This window comes from Staurois parvus, unplaced genomic scaffold, assembly GCF_062004578.1.
Source record: "Staurois parvus isolate SC_StPar_1 unplaced genomic scaffold, SC_StPar_1.0 ptg000748l, whole genome shotgun sequence".
Lineage (NCBI taxonomy): Eukaryota > Metazoa > Chordata > Amphibia > Anura > Ranidae > Staurois > Staurois parvus.
In genome coordinates this window covers 2,400,425-2,417,900 of record NW_028318544.1, presented here as the reverse complement: position 1 = coordinate 2,417,900, position 17,476 = coordinate 2,400,425, and the positions used below count along the sequence as shown (strand labels likewise).

Sequence of the window (17,476 nt, the reverse complement as noted above, 5' to 3'; positions counted from 1 at the left end):
TCTGTGCTGAGAGCATGCAACCTGCACAGTCCCATAACAGTTGCCAGTGGGTACCAGAAAGCTCCCTATTCCCACTTGCGATCGGGAGCTTTCTTATCATGTGACCACTGTGACAGCCAATCACAGTGGTCACATGATTAGAATGCCCGCCTCCGCGTCATTTAGAACCTCTTAAAGGGCCAGGAGACGGCAACGGGATAGGGTTAAAGAATGTAATTCGAAAGTACTTCAAAATTTTTTTTTGCTTTTAACGTTCAGCTTTGGAATGAATCTAATTCCCAGAACAAAACCACATTCAGTGATAGAAATTTGTTTGTTCGAGAAATAATTTCCATCCTGCTCCTTCAAATTTTCTTGTCACCATGGTCAAAACGAATGTCAATTTGACCCCACTAACGAACTATCAAAAATCAAATGAATGTTGCTGGATAGAAGGTTTTCAAAGTTTTTCTGGTGTATAGCCAGCTTATATGTGAAAACCTGCTAAAGGAGAGTGCAAAATAATTCATTTTTACACAACAGAAAAAAAAGAAAAAATATTTTTCAATTTTGATTGTTTGAGTCCTGACCATAGTACATAATGAAAGAAAAATTGTAGAAAACCACTGTGCAGTACCTTTAAAAGGGAAGTTTGGAAATGAAAAAACAAAACATTCATACTCACCTGGATGGATGCAGCATTGGTACGATGCTGCATCTGTTCCCCACAGCTTCTAAAACCAAGAGCTGAGCATGAAAGAATGCTGATTGCTCAATTCTCAGTCTTCAGTGAAAAGAGGACAAGTGAATGTCAGTCATTGGGTCTATGCTCTGCCCCTTCAGCGCACACTGGAGGGGGTGAGAGCAGCTGGCTCTGGCTTTTAGTGGTTCACTGAACAGGTGAGCCAGCTGCTGGTCCAGACATCTATGTGGATCCAGATTTTAAAGTCGGGATCTCTCCAGAGCCTGGACTGGCTCACCTGGAGTGATGTCAGCCGACAGTGGACTTTAACCCGCTATCAACTGAAATTGGGTCATGGGACTGCAGAACGAAGTGTACTCCTGTGATCACCAGGAGAAGTATAGCCAAAAGAGCTTTGGCCCTAATTCAGCTTTAAAATGTGTAGTTCTTCAGAAACATCCCATTAAGATCCCTACATGTTTTTTCTAGTATTTTTTTGTTTTCAAATGTGCATATGTGCTCAGGGAACAAGAAACAAAATAATAAAAAAAACTTGATTAAACATATTTTTAATTTCCAGACAGTCAATACAAAAAGTTGAAGACTGCTTAGGATGAATTGTAAACAGGTTGGTTCATTTAGTAGCTGCCTGTTTATAATGCACTACAGAAAACATTAATTTAAAAAAAATCTTAGATGGTTTTAAAACTTTTTCCTGCCCTTTACTAAGACTCGTCGGTCATTTAGGACAAAATAATAGGTCTCTACCTAACAGGCCCTCTCCACTGCTGGTATATAGCTTGCCTACATTCCCCCGCTGCCCAGTTTTCCAACCATACATGAGAGAAAAATGGTACTGGGTAGAAGGAACATGTGACTTGACTCGCACCACTCCTTCACTAATGCAATGCTTGGTGCCTAATCAGCCAATCACCATTCCTAAATGCTGGTTTGTGCAAACAGGAGGAGGGTCCTTAGCCATGATCAGCCAATCACCAAACCTAAACACTTTCAAGTGGGGAGTAGGAGGAGGGTCCTTATCCTTAAGCAAACTCCATCTGAGATCCAGCCCAGAATTTACACAGCGATTATGGAGAAAGGGATTTAGTGGGCAGAAGGGGTGGTGGAGGAGGAAGTAAAAGTACCAGCAGAAGAAAAGGCCTGTTACTTTACCTTCAATAGACAAAGGACAGGCTCACTTTAATTTTTCTGTTCTTGGTGACATGTTGTACAAAAGCACTTTTATCTGTAAAAATACTACTAGATACTAGTTACTATGTTTTATACACAACTTCCTATTTGCTAGATACAAATTAACATTCAACACACTGAATATAATATAAATAACTATTTTACATAAAAAATATATGGAATGACAAGCTACAGTAATTAATTTCTACATCAGGAAGGAAAGCTATAGCTAAACAAAAAAGTATTTGATCAAACATTTAAAACAAACCCATGTGTGCTAATGGAGTTAAGAGGGATACAATTCAACTAGAAAATTGGATTAAATGATTGGCTTACGAGTTACATGGCCTCTGTATATTATTTACATAACTTTAATAAATTGGTTTATACAAAATAGATTTTAATCGTATTAGCTATTTTCCAACACACAGATGATTTCCAGTCTAGTCAATTCATAAAATAAAATTACACACTGCTATTGTTCTGCTTTGTTCTTCCTCCATTGGCTGGTAACAGTAAAATAACATAAATGTCAAATATTCCAGTTTCAATGTGGGTATAATACATTTCATATTCTTTGTTCTGAATATCATCTGTATCTGTTTTATATATACAATTTTTTTTATTTTTGGGTGTAAAGTTTCTGTTCCAAGAGAAACAAAAAGGTTATGACTACTGACCTCTTGTTCTAAAAATGCAAATTGCATGACTGTTATGCTGATCCTGTGGGTTCCTAACTGACCCAAAGCAAGTATGTAGAAGTTGGGACCTATAGTATGATTGTTCCCTGGCATTAATAATATGCAAAACGTAAAGGTCAGTAATGAAAGTTTGGAAGCCAGAAGGTCAGCATAACAAGCAATGATACCCCCTTATTTCTGATATAGCAAGTATCTTAAGTTTATGTAAAGCCAAAACTTTTGTTTAGGTGGAGTGGGGAATAGTTAAACTCATCAGGTTATTTTTTGCTGCCTATATACTGCAAGGGTTATTCACCTTAATTTCCTATCCAGGAACACTACAGGAAAAGAGAATAAATCTCTCCAAAGGGAACATAATGTTGACATTGGAGAGCTGTCACAGGAGCAGGTATTCTCGCTGGAGGATTTTCCCTTATTCTCTTTTTCTGGTAACAAAAAAGGGATTTCTCCTCAATTTCAGTCAAATACAGAGTTGGTTATCCCCAGTGGAGTCACAGACAGCAACAAAACCGTGACACATTCTAGCCATTCCCTACTATCCAAAACAAAAAGAGAATGTTACCTTTGCATATATTTTAATGTCATCTGCCTACACTTTGATTTGCCTTTAAATCAAGACATTACAACATTTATAAAACTATTAATCCAATGTGAATTAAAATAAATGCACAGAGAGATAGATTAACAATAAGTCTCATAGCCTAAGGTGAAAGTAACACATTTTGAGTATCCCTGTTACAAAATTATTTTCTGCATTTATAATAACTAAAAGTGACATTTTCATACCATAGTATTGCATATTATATTGATTACTGAAACCTTTTATTTGAGATGTCAAAGAGCCTTACAATATTAACACATTAGTCTTTTAATTAAACAAACACTATATTTTCCATTTTCTTTTGAAATTATTGGACCAGCTGAAAAATATTTTTAATTTTTATTAATGAAATGTCTCTATGCCATGTTTTTGTAGGCTTGTTATACATAATGGTCATATATATAACATATGTTGCTGTTTATTGATTGCAAGTAGGTACAAATGTTTCCTTTTGTAGTATTGCATTTCCATTTTTCCATTAACATTAATAAAAAAAAATAGGTCCTGCTTATAGTTGAAATTTTATATGAATCCACATTCAAAATTCTTTCATTGTACAGTGTTCATGTTGAATTTTTACAACACGTAAGTGCTTTATCCAATGGGATTCCAGTGTACAGGTTATGCTGCTGGTGTAGTCCTTGACCCCATGAATATTGCAGCATTTTGGTCTTCTTTAGATTTTATATGTACAAGAGAAGTCATGAAATGAGTTGTGATTTAAAGAAGTTTCCTTTCAAGGTGGGTGTATTCAGGGCTCGTCATCAGCAGGTGGGGGCTGGCATAGCTTGTATAACCTATAAAAAATGAAATAATAAATAAGTTAGATTTTTTTAATTCACTTTGTATATTATGAACCTCTTATAAAAAAGTTAGCTTTTAGTGTAATAGAAGACTATTATTAAAGCATAAACCTCTGCTCTAAGAGGGGCAGGTAAAGAAAAATCACCACTTTTAATGCCAGTGCCAGAAAATCCTTGGGAACAAACAGCTGAGCCAGCCTGATTGTACACATTGGCAAAAACCACATGACCAGTTCCTCAAGTGGGTGTGGAAATGATGAAATAATATAAGCAATATGTTCTTCTAATATCATTTGCACTAACCGTGACAGTGCAGGACAATTCTTTGTAACCACTTGCCCTCTACCCTATAGCAGAAATACTGCTACAGGGAGGCAGGGCTGCGCAAAACCATGTGTGTGTGTGTGTATATATATATATGTGATTTGCATGTCCGTGTGTAGGGGGCGCACATTCGCACCACCCTACCCGTGTGGCTATTGGCAGCTAGAGATGTCAATCACCAAGTCCTGGCAGGCAATGCCTGGCTGGCACTCATTGATCATCAGGGAAAGCTGACAGGGGAGAGACCTGTTGTGACGAATTGTCCCTTTGTGATACCATTTTGCCCTTTCTGTTCTGGTTCTTATCCCCTTTGTAAAGCTGGACATGTTTCACAGACATTCTACACTGTTTGTTTAGGGAAATGTGACCTTGTAGTCTTTCACTTCTATAGAGTTCCTAGGTATCTTGCATTGCATGGTTTGTTGTGGGTGGGGAAAACCTGGTGCCAGTCTGTCTGGTGGGGGTGGGGTGAAGTTGTATATACTGAGCTGTGTTTAATAAAGATTGTCAGTTTCACCCTACACGAAGTTCTGACTCGTGTTTTTAGCTATAATACCTGCCTTGGGAGAATGCTGGAAGACTTGCCGGAAATGAGGACCATTGGGTGCGACACATAGCTCCGCACGAGGAAGCCCAGGCGGAACGGTTCCACCACAATTGGTTGGCAGCGGTGGGATCTTTCCTCATTGCGGAGAAAGTCCAAACCACCAACCGGGACCCCATCTTTTTCACGGAGACATCCCTGCTCAGCCAGATGGATATACGGGACCTCCGGAAGCCAGCCCTCCAAAGCATGTTTGTCGCTCGGGGAGGTATCGCTGGCTCCAAGACCAGAGAGGAACTGTTGGACGAGATTATGGCCCTGGAACAAGCGGATGCGCACCGCACTTCACCTGATGCACACTCCGCTATGCTTAAAGCGAACACTGCTCCACCAGAAGTGAACTCTGCTTCACAGGAGGAGTTGGAGGAACAGAGCAGCTCATCGGCCCCTGAAACACCAGGCCCACTTAGCACCGTACAGAGACCCCTATACCATTCGGATTTACGACAAGAGGTGGAGTGGGGTTTGTTTCTGTTTGGCAGCGCTCCCACCTCTGAACAGATTTCCAAGGCCCTGGACGATGCCACCCAACTGCGGCTTAGTCACTCCTGGTCATCAACCGAGGACTCGGTCTGGGAGAGGATTACCTCCTGCCTTCTCCAGACTGCAACCAGACCAAAGAAAATTCCCTACGCTGCTTTTAAAACTTTCTCAGAGGCGGATGGGGACATTGATAGCTTTCTTCAGGACTTTGAACGTTGGTGCACCATCCATGGTGTGGCAACCCAAGACCGGGTCCCCATTTTGAGCAGCAAGCTAACTGGTCGGGCTGCAGACGCATTCAGGACTGTACCCATCAGCTACTGCTTGGATTATGATTTTGTTAAGGAACACTTGTTGGCCCGCTACGCTCTCACCCCAGAGGCGTATCGCTTAAAGTTCCGGACACTCAAGAAGAAACCCCAGGACACCTTCACTGAATGGGGACATCAGTTACAACACACTGCCAGCAGCTGGGTCCGAGGGTGTCAGATCACCAAGCTGGAGGAACTGTTACAACTGCTGTTACTGGAGCAGTTTTACAATGGACTTCCAGGGGATGTTAGACATTGGGTCCGGGACAAACACCCCCTAACCTTAGCCGACGCTAGTCACTGGGCAGATGAGTACCTGGACAACAGGAGGCTAACAGAGCCCACCATTCCCCCTGCACCTCGTCCACAACCAGTGGTGCCCACTGTGGTCACCCGAGAATGCCTCAGACCACCCACACCTTCTGACCCAAAGCGGTCTGGCCCACGCTGTTATGGCTGCAACCAAACAGGGCACATCCGCATTCATTGCCCACGGAATCCACCAAGGCTCCAGAGCAGCCAACCCCCTCGGGGCACTTCCAAACGACCTACCACTCCCTATGGCCGAGCCTCTGCCTACTCTCTACAGGACCACCCGAGTGACACCGCCTCTTCATGGAGGAATTTTACCACCGAGGATGAGGACATCGGGGTCTTTCATGAGGCTAACCCTCTCCAGGCTGCCACCCCGGACAATCGCCGACACCACCAACAGGTTGTCCATGTTAACGGCCGTCAGGCCCAAGGATTACGGGACACTGGAGCCACACTCACCCTAGTCCAACCTCAACTGGTACCAGACTGGGCCAAGACCGGGCGATCTGTGGCGTTACGGGTAGCGGGAGGCCATGTCTACCGGATTCCTACCGCAAGGCTTCATCTGGATTGGGGGGCCGGGGTCAGGGACATTGAAATTGGAGTAATGCAGAACTTGCCAGCTGAGGTTCTCCTTGGAAATGATCTGGGAGTCCTGGTCTCCACTTTTTGGCACCGAGACCCCTGCTGAAGCTCAACCAGTACCGATCGGGGAAGCAAAATGCCAATGCAGATGGGTTGTCCCGGCAAGCCAAGTTGGAGAAGTGAACCTCCAAACCGACCAGCCCCAAGCGGACTTGTTTGAAGGTCTCACCGGGTCTGGCGGGTGTTACACAACGGGGGAGCCTTGTGACGAATTGTCCCTTTGTGATACCATTTTGCCCTTTCTGTTCTGGTTCTTATCCCCTTTGTAAAGCTGGACATGTTTCACAGACATTCTACACTGTTTGTTTAGGGAAATGTGACCTTGTAGTCTTTCACTTCTATAGAGTTCCTAGGTATCTTGCATTGCATGGTTTGTTGTGGGTGGGGAAAACCTGGTGCCAGTCTGTCTGGTGGGGGTGGGGTGAAGTTGTATATACTGAGCTGTGTTTAATAAAGATTGTCAGTTTCACCCTACACGAAGTTCTGACTCGTGTTTTTAGCTATAATACCTGCCTTGGGAGAATGCTGGAAGACTTGCCGGAAATGAGGACCATTGGGTGCGACACATAGCTCTGCACGAGGAAGCCCAGGCGGAATGGTTCCGCCACACCTGTGTGTAAACAACACAGGTCTCTCTCTTGTTAGCGTGGACATGCTGCTTTGTATCTCTCTGCACAGCAGAGAGATACAAAACAGCATGTCTCCCTAGTAAAACACAGCACACAATAAAACACACACAGCACACAATTAACCCTTTGATCGCTCCAGATGTTAACCCCTTCCTGCCCAGTGTCATTAGTACAGTGTCAGTGCTTTTTATTAGCACTGATCACTGTATTAGTGTCACTGGGGATGTCAGTGGCAGTTAGTCAGTTCCCACCCAATGTCAGAATGCCCGCCGCAGTCCTGTAGTCCCGCAGTTCTGCTATAAGTCGCTGATTGCCGCCATTGCTAGTATAAGAAAAATAAAAATTCCAGTATATATACTGCTATTTGTAGACACTATAACTTTAACGTAAACCAATTAATTTACATGTATTGGGATTTATTTTAGCAAAGACATATAGCAAAATACATTTTTGCCTAATTTATGAAGAATTTAGATTTTTTTAATTTTTTCATTGGGTATGTTTTATAGCAAAAAGTCAAAAACATTGTTTTTTTTCAAAATTTTTGTTCATAGAGCAAAAAAATAATTAAACTCAGAGGTGATCAAATACCACCGCAAGCTCTATTTGTGAGGGGAAAAAAAGGACATACATTTCATTTGGGTGAAGCATTGCATGACCACGCAACTGTCAGTTAAAGTAACGCAGCACTATATCGCAAAAAATGGCCTGTCAGGAAGGGGGGTAAATCCTCTGGAGGGCAAGTGGTTAAAATGATTAAACTACATCAAAGCCAAAATAGACATTAATTCATATTTATTCTCAAAAATATTAATGTACTCATGTGCCTTAGCTAAAAACTATTTTATGAATTGTGTTACTTGCTGCGTGTTATTTATCTTCTCTCCATAAGCACAGTATGATCTAAAAAGTTTAATATATTTTACTTTATGAATTTTTTATAGGAAACTTTTTTTAATTTATTGATATGTGAAATTTCAACTGTTTTCTAGTATACTGTGCCATCTATCCTGTCCTCAGCTGCAACTCTAGCTTGCCGCTGGAATGAATCAATCAGTGTTCTCTAGATGCCCGCACAGATGGCGAGACATAAAATAAAATCATCAAAAGAGTTTCTTGCCGACCGCATGAAGGTGAAACATGAGTGCTGGGTATTCAGTGTTCATATTTCAGTTCCAGCAATTTTATTGCGCAGATTAATTTCTAGCTCTCTGATAAAATACTGCTGTTTGCTTCCAGTCCCCTAATGATGGACTGTGCTATGAAAATGTCTACCATTCTGTGGCTATTTAATAATAAGAAAAGCCACTGACTACACAGGGTTTAGTGTTTCTTGCACATAGGTGTTGTTAGTGCTCAGAACGTACTTTTTTGCTCAAGGACCAGAAAGGCATATATTTGGGCATGATTTGTCATCACTCTCTTATATCATCTAGGAGTCTTTGCCCTTAACAATTACACCAGTACATACATGTGAGCTTGTGCAGGATAACATGTACAGTGTAGATAGCACTTAAGAAAGGTCCCTCTGAGCACTTTAGGAGTCTCCATAGCCATCTTTATAAACTGTTGGTTATGGTACCATCTCCAAGGTAGAAGACTCTTTAAGTGCTCCAAGAATGCATAATGCATAAGAGAACAAGGAAGACAATGAAATTGGTTGATGGGGAAGACTGAAAGAGCTCTGAAGAGATCTGTATGGCATTGATTACACCACTGGTTCATTATCCACATCAAAATATATGTAGAAAGCACAATTTAGAACAAGAATTAAGATATTTCAGGGTAAACAAAAGTTGTGTCACTCCAAAATATTGAAACAAACAATAAAAACATGAATGTAAACGTTATGAATGATAACATAATAAAAACTGATAATTTTTGCCATTTTATAGGTGTTTTTATGAAAGTGGGGATTTTAGCTCAAAGACATTTGGATTAAAAGTCACCATATAAGGGTCATTTAATTTCTGGTGTTAACTTGCTTTGCTCAGGTACTTTACTGCTAAGTTCATTTAAAATAAATAAATAAATAAATGCACATGATTTTGCAGGTAGAACAATTAGCATTTATTTTTTTTTTACACTGCAGCCTGCAAAGTATTGCTCCCACAATTGGTGGGTTATGGGTGCAATACCAGGCTCCTGCACCCATAGCTGTCTGCCCATACCTCCATATGGGCAGCCAGTTACTGAAGTGCAGGAAGAATCTATGGACTACGAGGGAACTCATCAGAAAAGAATAGGTTGGGGAGTTCACAGAGGATGTCACAAGGAAGCAGGAAAATGTAGTAGAAGAATGATTTCATTAAAATTGAACACAGAACCAATAAGCAGTTGGTGGGTTATTTCTGAAAAATAAGGTTGTTTAGTGTTGCTATAAAACTTGACATTTGGATTTTTTCTAAGAGTTTCTCTTGTACAATTCCAGTTCTGCTGGGTCTCTTCTGAATGTATTAAGTGGTTAAAATTTCTCTGCTAATCTCATCAAGGTGATTTATTAAACAGTGACTTGATTTAGGCATTCTGATAAATATGCACAATAAAAGCTGGCATATGTAAGATATTGCCACACATCACTAACTGCTAAATCTAAATCTATTTAATTTACAACATTGCACGAAGTCTGATTCATTACCATTCTTATAAACCCTAACTGAATGACATTTAGCATTGCTACAGCCTTGTGTATAATAAACAATTGTCATTCTTTTGTTAAAAATATACTTGCTTTCACCTGTTTTTCGTCTATTTTTGTATCTCAATGCTGCTGATCTCTTGCAGCCTCTTTGTAGAAAATTTTTTTCTGCATGAACTCCAGAGATGGCTCCATGGCATTTCATTTTTTACTTCTAATCTATTTTTATTACATTTTCAATAACAAAAACATAAAAAAAGAAAAATGAGAGTAATAGGACACTAAAACATATCATTCAATATCCATGTAGCACCCTCCTAGTTAGCTAGGGGGAGCTAGTGTTCAATTGATAGAGAGGAGGGCTGAGTAGCAGACTCTGCAAGCCAGCCCCTCTGGAATTTCCCCCTGCTCTAGAACTTTGGAGGAAGGACCTAGAGGCAATGTGGATCTGAGGAGTGGCAGGCTGTATTCTTGAGGGAAACCAGCCAATCCCCAACAGAAGGCTTGGCAAGTGGTTGGGACACCCTTAAAAGTGTTGGAGCCTGCTCAGTTGTAGGAGAATTCAGGTGGAAAATGTGAGGCTGAAAGCAGGATGCTGCGAGAAGGCAGAGTGGGATGGGGCCTACCTGCAGGCCTAGAGCTGGAAAGGATTAAAGCTCAGAGCTCACAACTGGCCCTCTGAGAGAGGACCATCTGTATGGCAGGGAAGAATGTCCCAGCTTATAGGCCTGGTAGCAGCCACCGACCTACCAGTGGTACAGGGGAGGATCTGAGTGAGTACCAAGAAGTTGTCCTCAGTTCATCAGTACCCTTGGGCATCCTGTACACCTCTAACCCTATCCCAGTTCAAATCCCCTAAATAAAAACAACAAAACCAAAGCTCAAGGACCGATTTCTGACTCTGGATGCAAGCTGTTGTGAAGGTGTGATGTCTGGCTGTGACTGTAGGGGGACCAAAATACTGTGCTACATCCATATTTCTTATTCCTTAACTAGTTCCAGACTTTGGACGTGCTACACATGCTCAAAAGAGGTCATCATTGTACACAGCATGTGTGTAGCATGTCCAATTCTTCTCCCCTGCTGCCAGGACTCCCCCCCAGTATACAGCAGTTCTCAATTCTGTTTAATCAAAGCCAGAGTTGCTGTGTACACTCTCTGCAGCTTCATCTGTAAAAAAAAAGAAGCTGTCTGACAGTGTCTAACAACAACACTATTCAGATGCTAAATAGAAAGATACAAAGTGACATTCTAAAAATTCTTCCTGCGCCAAGTGAAAAACACTACTACAGGATCTATCCTGCTGCTGTGCAATGTGATAAACACAAAATGTGATAAATATAAATAAACAGCGCAAACATAGACCTCTCTCTCACAACAAATATATAAAGTGCAAACATATATAGAAAATTATATTAGTAGTGAAAGTCCATCTTGATAATAGACAACAAAAGTTCAGAAAATTCGTGCAAAAAGATAAAAATTCTTCTAATGAAAAGAACAAACTTCCACCTTCCACCCGTGCAAACCAACATCAAATGCACTCACCAGATATAGGTGAATGAAACGCCTTTTAGGAATTTTTATGGGATCCTAAACCCTCTTTCGTGTCCACTCTATAGGAATCCTCACCTTCAGTGTAGGCTCCACCATACAACCGGGGAGAGAAAATCTCAGATAGTGTGATATTGCAAACTACCGTTTTTAAATAAAATCAAGGATTAAGGCCACTCACATTTAAATCACTTTAAAAAGGCATATTTATTAGGACAAGCTTCTTCCAGATGGACAATGAATGTCAGACAACCTCCTCAGGAATCTCATAGGTCTTGAGAACGCCCGATGGGAGGGGCGAAACGCGTTGACGCATTTCCGGTCTTTACCCCGTACGTCTGACGTCACTTCCGGTGAGTGGAGCGCACGCTGAGCGGTGCGTTCCAGCGGCCATCTTTTGGGATCTGTGCATGTTTGATCTCTGTGGAGCTTCTGCTGTATCCTGGAGCTGTGATGTGAGATTCCTGAGGAGGTTGTCTGACATTCATTGTCCATCTGGAAGAAGCTTGTCCTAATAAATATGCCTTTTTAAAGTGATTTAAATGTGAGTGGCCTTAATCCTTGATTTTATTTAAAAACGGTAGTTTGCAATATCACACTATCTGAGATTTTCTCTCCCCGGTTGTATGGTGGAGCCTACACTGAAGGTGAGATTTCCTATAGAGTGGACACGAAAGAGGGTTTAGGATCCCATAAAAATTCCTAAAAGGCGTTTCATTCACCTATATCTGGTGAGTGCATTTGATGTTGGTTTGCACGGGTGGAAGGGGGAAGTTTGTTCTTTTCATTAGAAGAATTTTTATCTTTTTGCACGAATTTTCTGAACTTTTGTTGTCTATTATCAAGATGGACTTTCACTACTAATATAATTTTCTATATATGTTTGCACTTTATATATTTGTTGTGAGAGAGAGGTCTATGTTTGCCCTGTTTATTTATATTTATCACAAAGTGACATTCCTCTGCAGATCAAAGACATGAACTTCGATCTGTAGATGATGTACGTAATTTAAAGCAACCTGAGAAGTAAAAAAAAAGTTTTTTTGTTGTTTTTTTTTTAAATGTTCTTAGTTAACTCTGTATTCTTCTTCTCCATTCAAGACTCCAGACAGAAAGATAGACTCCAGAGAGAGAGAGATATCATATTACCCCTGTACAAATCATTAGTAAGACCTCATCTGGAATATGCAGTTCAGTTTTGGGCACCAATTCACAAAAAGAACATTGGGGAACTGGAGAAAGTACAGAGAAGGGCAACCAAACTGATACGAGGCATGGAGGAGCTCAGCTATGAGGAAAGATTAGAGGAACTGAATTTATTCTCTCTTGAGAAGAGGACATTAAGGGGGGATATGATCAACATGTATAAAAACTTTAGTGGTTCATATAGTGAACTCGGTGTAGAGTAATTCACCCTGAGGTCATCACAGAGGACAAGGGGGCACTCTTTACGTCTGGAGGAAAAGAAGTTTAATCTCCAAACATGGAAAGGTTTCTTCACAGTGAGAGCTGTGAAAATGTGGAATAGACTCCCTCAAGATTTGGTTTTGGCCAGCTCAGTGGATTGCTTCAAAAAAGGTCTGGATTCTTTCCTAGATACACAGAATATAACTGGATACTAACATTTATAGGTAAAGTTGATCCAGGGAATATCTGATTGCCTCTCAGGGGATCAGGAAGGAATTGTTTTCCCTGCAGGAGCAAATTGGGTCATGCTTTGCTGGGTTTTTTGCCTTCCTCTGGATCAACTGTGGGTTTAGGATTATAACTTTTTTTTTTTTTAATTGTTCAACTGGATGGACTTTTGTCTTTTTTCAGCCAGACTTACTAACTATGTAACTATGTAATTACTATTTTCCTGATTATTTTTTTTTCTTTTCTATTTTATTAATCATTAATATTTAAACTTTTTTGTTTGTTTCGTTTAGTAATATTTTTACACATTTAACACATTTTCAGATCTCATGTTTAAAAAAACTCTCACTTGTAAATAACGTTGGAATCCTTTGTACTAGAATCAAAACTTTAGTGTCATTTTAAACAGGACAAATTACAGGATAAAATGTATAGTTTTTAACTACAGTAACACTATTTATTTTAAACTGACACTGGTCAAAGGAAAAAAAGTGTGCGTTTTTTTTTCAGTTTATTTTTATGTTTTATTGTCTAAAAATTGTGAAAAAAAATAGATAATATCTATAAAAAAGAGGGCCTTTTTGTCCTTAAAAAAAGCAATATTTGTATTACATTGACCATAGACTGGAAAAACTTTGGGTGCCGCTCCAAGCTCTCATCCTATAAACTCTGGTGACTCAAACTGGATAGGGTACTGGCTTAAGGAAAGCCCATCCCTGCTCAATTCACTCACAGGAAAAGAAAAAGAAACAGAAAGCCACACCCCAAGAAAGCAGCCCAGGTGTCAGAGTAAAAATGGCTTCAGCCTGGCTCCATCCTGGCCACACCCCCGCCCAAGGGAGCCAGGCTGAAGCCATGTTTACTCTCTGACACTTGGGCTGCTTTCTTGGAATGCGGCATTCTGGTCCTTTTATCCATATGTATTACCTTGTTATCTTAAAGTGGAAATTTAGTCAGATGATTAAGTCTTGATAGATCACTGCAGACTGGCCCCTTTTGCAGAAATATATGTGTAAAACATTACACATAATGCTTATACTGTTTAAAATCCAGTAATACACTGTCTCACACTGCTCTGCACATGCTCAGTTGTTCCCTAATTTTAGGCACTGACAAATTTGTAGAGACCAATCTGCTGACAGTCTTAAAGCGGAATGAAACCCTCCTGTCCTTTACAGTCAAGGAAGCTGCTTCTGTTTGATTTACAGCTGTTATGGAGCTGCACATGTGATCAGTTATGACCCCAGCCATTTAATGGTTTGACAGTTTGGTTAACCGGTTTTCCACTGCCCTGTAGCAGATCTACTGCTACAAGGCGGCAGGGCTGCACAAAATCACGTATATATACATCATTTTGCATTTCCAGGTAGGGAGTACACGCAAACACCGCCTTTACCGTGCCACCAAAGGTGGCTACAGATGTCAATGACCAGGTCTTGGCTGGAGATTCCCCGGCGATCACCAACACAGATCTCTCCCGTCAGCACCGACATGCTGCATTGTATTGCTCTGCATAGTCAGTGGCATTTAGTCAGTTCCCCCCATTGATAGAATGCCCGTCGCAGTCCCATAAGTCACTGATCTCTGCCATTACTAGTATATATATATATATATATATATATATATATATATATATTTATTTATTTATATTAAAAGACACATTCCAATATACAGTATATACCACCATTTGTGACGCTATAACTTTCACATAAACCAATTAATTTACACATATTGGGATTTGTTTTTAGCAAAGACATGTAGCAGAATACATTTTGGCCTAGATTTATGAGGAAATTTGATTTTTTTAAAATTTTTTTTACTGGATATGCTTTATAGCAAAAAGTCAAAAATATTTTTTTTCTCAAAATTGTCTTTTTTTGTTTAGCGCAAAAAAGAAAAAACGCGAAGGCAATCAAATACCACCGAAAGAAAGCTTTATTTTTGGGAAAAAATTACATAAATTTCATTTGGGTGCAGCATTGCATGATTGCGCAATTGTCAGTAAAAGTAACGCAGCGCCGTATTACAAATAATGGCCTGGTCAGGAAGTTGGGTAAATCCTCTGAAGGGCAAGTGGTTAAAGACACAAGCAAATGTAACTGTTTTTTAAAACCGGTTAATCAATTGATTTAGTTCCACTTTATGATTTATTGCTGCTCAGGGGTTCCGGGTTTCAGCAAAATAGCAGCCTCCAGAAAGAAGAAACAGGAGCAATGCTTGAGGTAATTTACAGCACACACTCATTTTGGTAGCATAATTATTAATGTGGAATGTATGTTCCTTTTCTAAAGAACATTCCTTTTTTATTAAGTTATGGGCAGAGTTTCATTTTAAGTAATGACAAAGTTATTGCCAAATAAATAGGTCCATAGCAGAATTGTAAAATTGCTCTGGTCTATAGGGGGTGAACAGGGGTAAGAGAGGAAGTGGTTAAACATAAACATATTCATAAAATCTAATTATATATATTTCTTACCATGCCTACATATCTCTCCTTCTCATCCTATAGAAGTACTTATATATATATTATAATATATACAATATTACTAATACTAATAATATCATTTTATACTAAACCCTATTTAAACCACCCATGGCATTTCTTAGAGTGGGTTTTCTGATGGTGACAACAGTGGACCATGTCAGTATGAGTGCCGAAACAGCCACTTGTAGTCTCTTTTTGAATCCATATGACAAAGTTTGACAAAGTAGGAGCACGTTTATGAGACCGCAACAGAGCATTGTCACCCTATAACAGGAGAAAGCTAAACAGCAATCTTCATGTCTTCATGGTAGGTAATATTTCAGTGAAAGCTGTAGAATTAAAATAATTGAAAATGACTTTTGAAATTACCTAAAGCTTATATGAGATTTTAGGAACTGGGTTATACTTTAACATTGCTATACTTGTACAGTAATAGTAAAAAGAAGGAAAGTCCTTGAATATCCTTTCCAGAGATGGAATATATATAATTATATTTAGTTGCTACAAGTTTTATTTCCAACGAGATTACTTGAATCTGTAAACAGTGATGGAGAGGATTCTGCACAGAAGAAGACACGAGTCTTTAGGCAACGTTTTACCAATAAAAGTAAGAGTATACTCAACACATCAATTTCTTTGCTGGTTGGACTTTTGCTTTATTATGGCCAGGGCCCCGCTGATTCCTCCTGCTGCTTCATTGCATTGTTGGTTTACTATTTTTATAAATAATCATATAAAACTCCATAACATTGCTCCTTCTCTAATCACTGTAATACACAGAAGAGCAAAGCCATAAATCCTAATGCCTGATTTAAAACGAGTTATATGATACTACATAAAAATGCATACCCCACTCTGTTTGTATGAACTTATTTAATGAAAAGCTGGCTGGCAATAAAAACAGACTGCTAATGCTTTGCAAGCAGGTTCCTATGCCCCTCTTGGGTTGTTTGTTTTGCTATGCAATTGTAAAACATGCAAACCTTGGCTAAAAACAGATTAAAGGACAACTATTGCACAATTGGCGCTACTTGTGTATTTATTCTCCCTTAGTGCTGACATATTACACAGTGCTTTACACATTACCTGGAACCACTCACATATATTCTGTAAATATGCTGTTATAATGAGTAATGCTCACTCATGTCCAACTCTTATTTTTTACTTTGATCTGTTATTTTGCTTTAGTATGTTTTACTGGTCTGGTTGGTGGCTATGACAGCAAAGGGGCTCCTAAGAACAAGCCAAGTAGGGATGTTGGACCCAGTATATTTACTATATTTATTATAATGATTATTATAATGATTTACCAGCATAGGTGTGCCTATCCATTGAACAATATATATTTCAGAAGTGACAGTGGAGTTGTGTAGAGAATGGTACAGTCTGGAGAATGTAGGGTACAGTACAGTGTATGAAAATCCCCCCCCCCACACACACACACACACACATACACTCATGTATGCCTATACGCTCAGCTGATTGGCTACCATGAACAGATGCACCAGATTCTGGGTGCTCCGGTTATAGTAAATCTTCCCCATGCTGACATTTGTCAAGCTGCAGACAAATCTACCCATCCTGGCCAGCAGCCTTCATTTACCCCAGACTCCCCTACAACATGAAGCTCCACTCACTCCCTGCATATCACTTTCCTGCCCCTACCAGTGCTGACCCATCACATACTGAACTCTCACTTCTTGCATTTTATCTTCCATACAATGGGATGCTTTTTTTTAAGCCATTGTTTGAGGTGCATTGGTGGGAGAATCGTCACATTAGGAGGGAAACCTTATTTTGCTGTTACTATCCCTTCCAAAAACATAAAACTCTGCATACAGTAAGATGGTGATGGATTGGACTGTGATTTGATCAACAGGACTTCAGAGAGACCTG

The 17,476-nt window shown here is 39.9% G+C and overlaps 1 protein-coding gene across 1 annotated transcript in view; it reads right to left on the bottom strand.

Annotated features, from left to right (window-relative positions):
- Nucleotides 1-1,214: 1,214 nt before the first annotated feature.
- The window catches only part of PREX2 (phosphatidylinositol-3,4,5-trisphosphate dependent Rac exchange factor 2), a 369,719-nt gene continuing 353,457 nt past the window's right edge, over nt 1,215-17,476 (bottom strand). Inside the window, exon 40 of the mRNA XM_089654281.1 lies at nt 1,215-3,951. Coding sequence (XP_089510407.1) covers nt 3,906-3,951 — 46 coding nt within the window. The 3' untranslated portion in view covers nt 1,215-3,905. The remainder of the gene's footprint in view (nt 3,952-17,476) is intronic.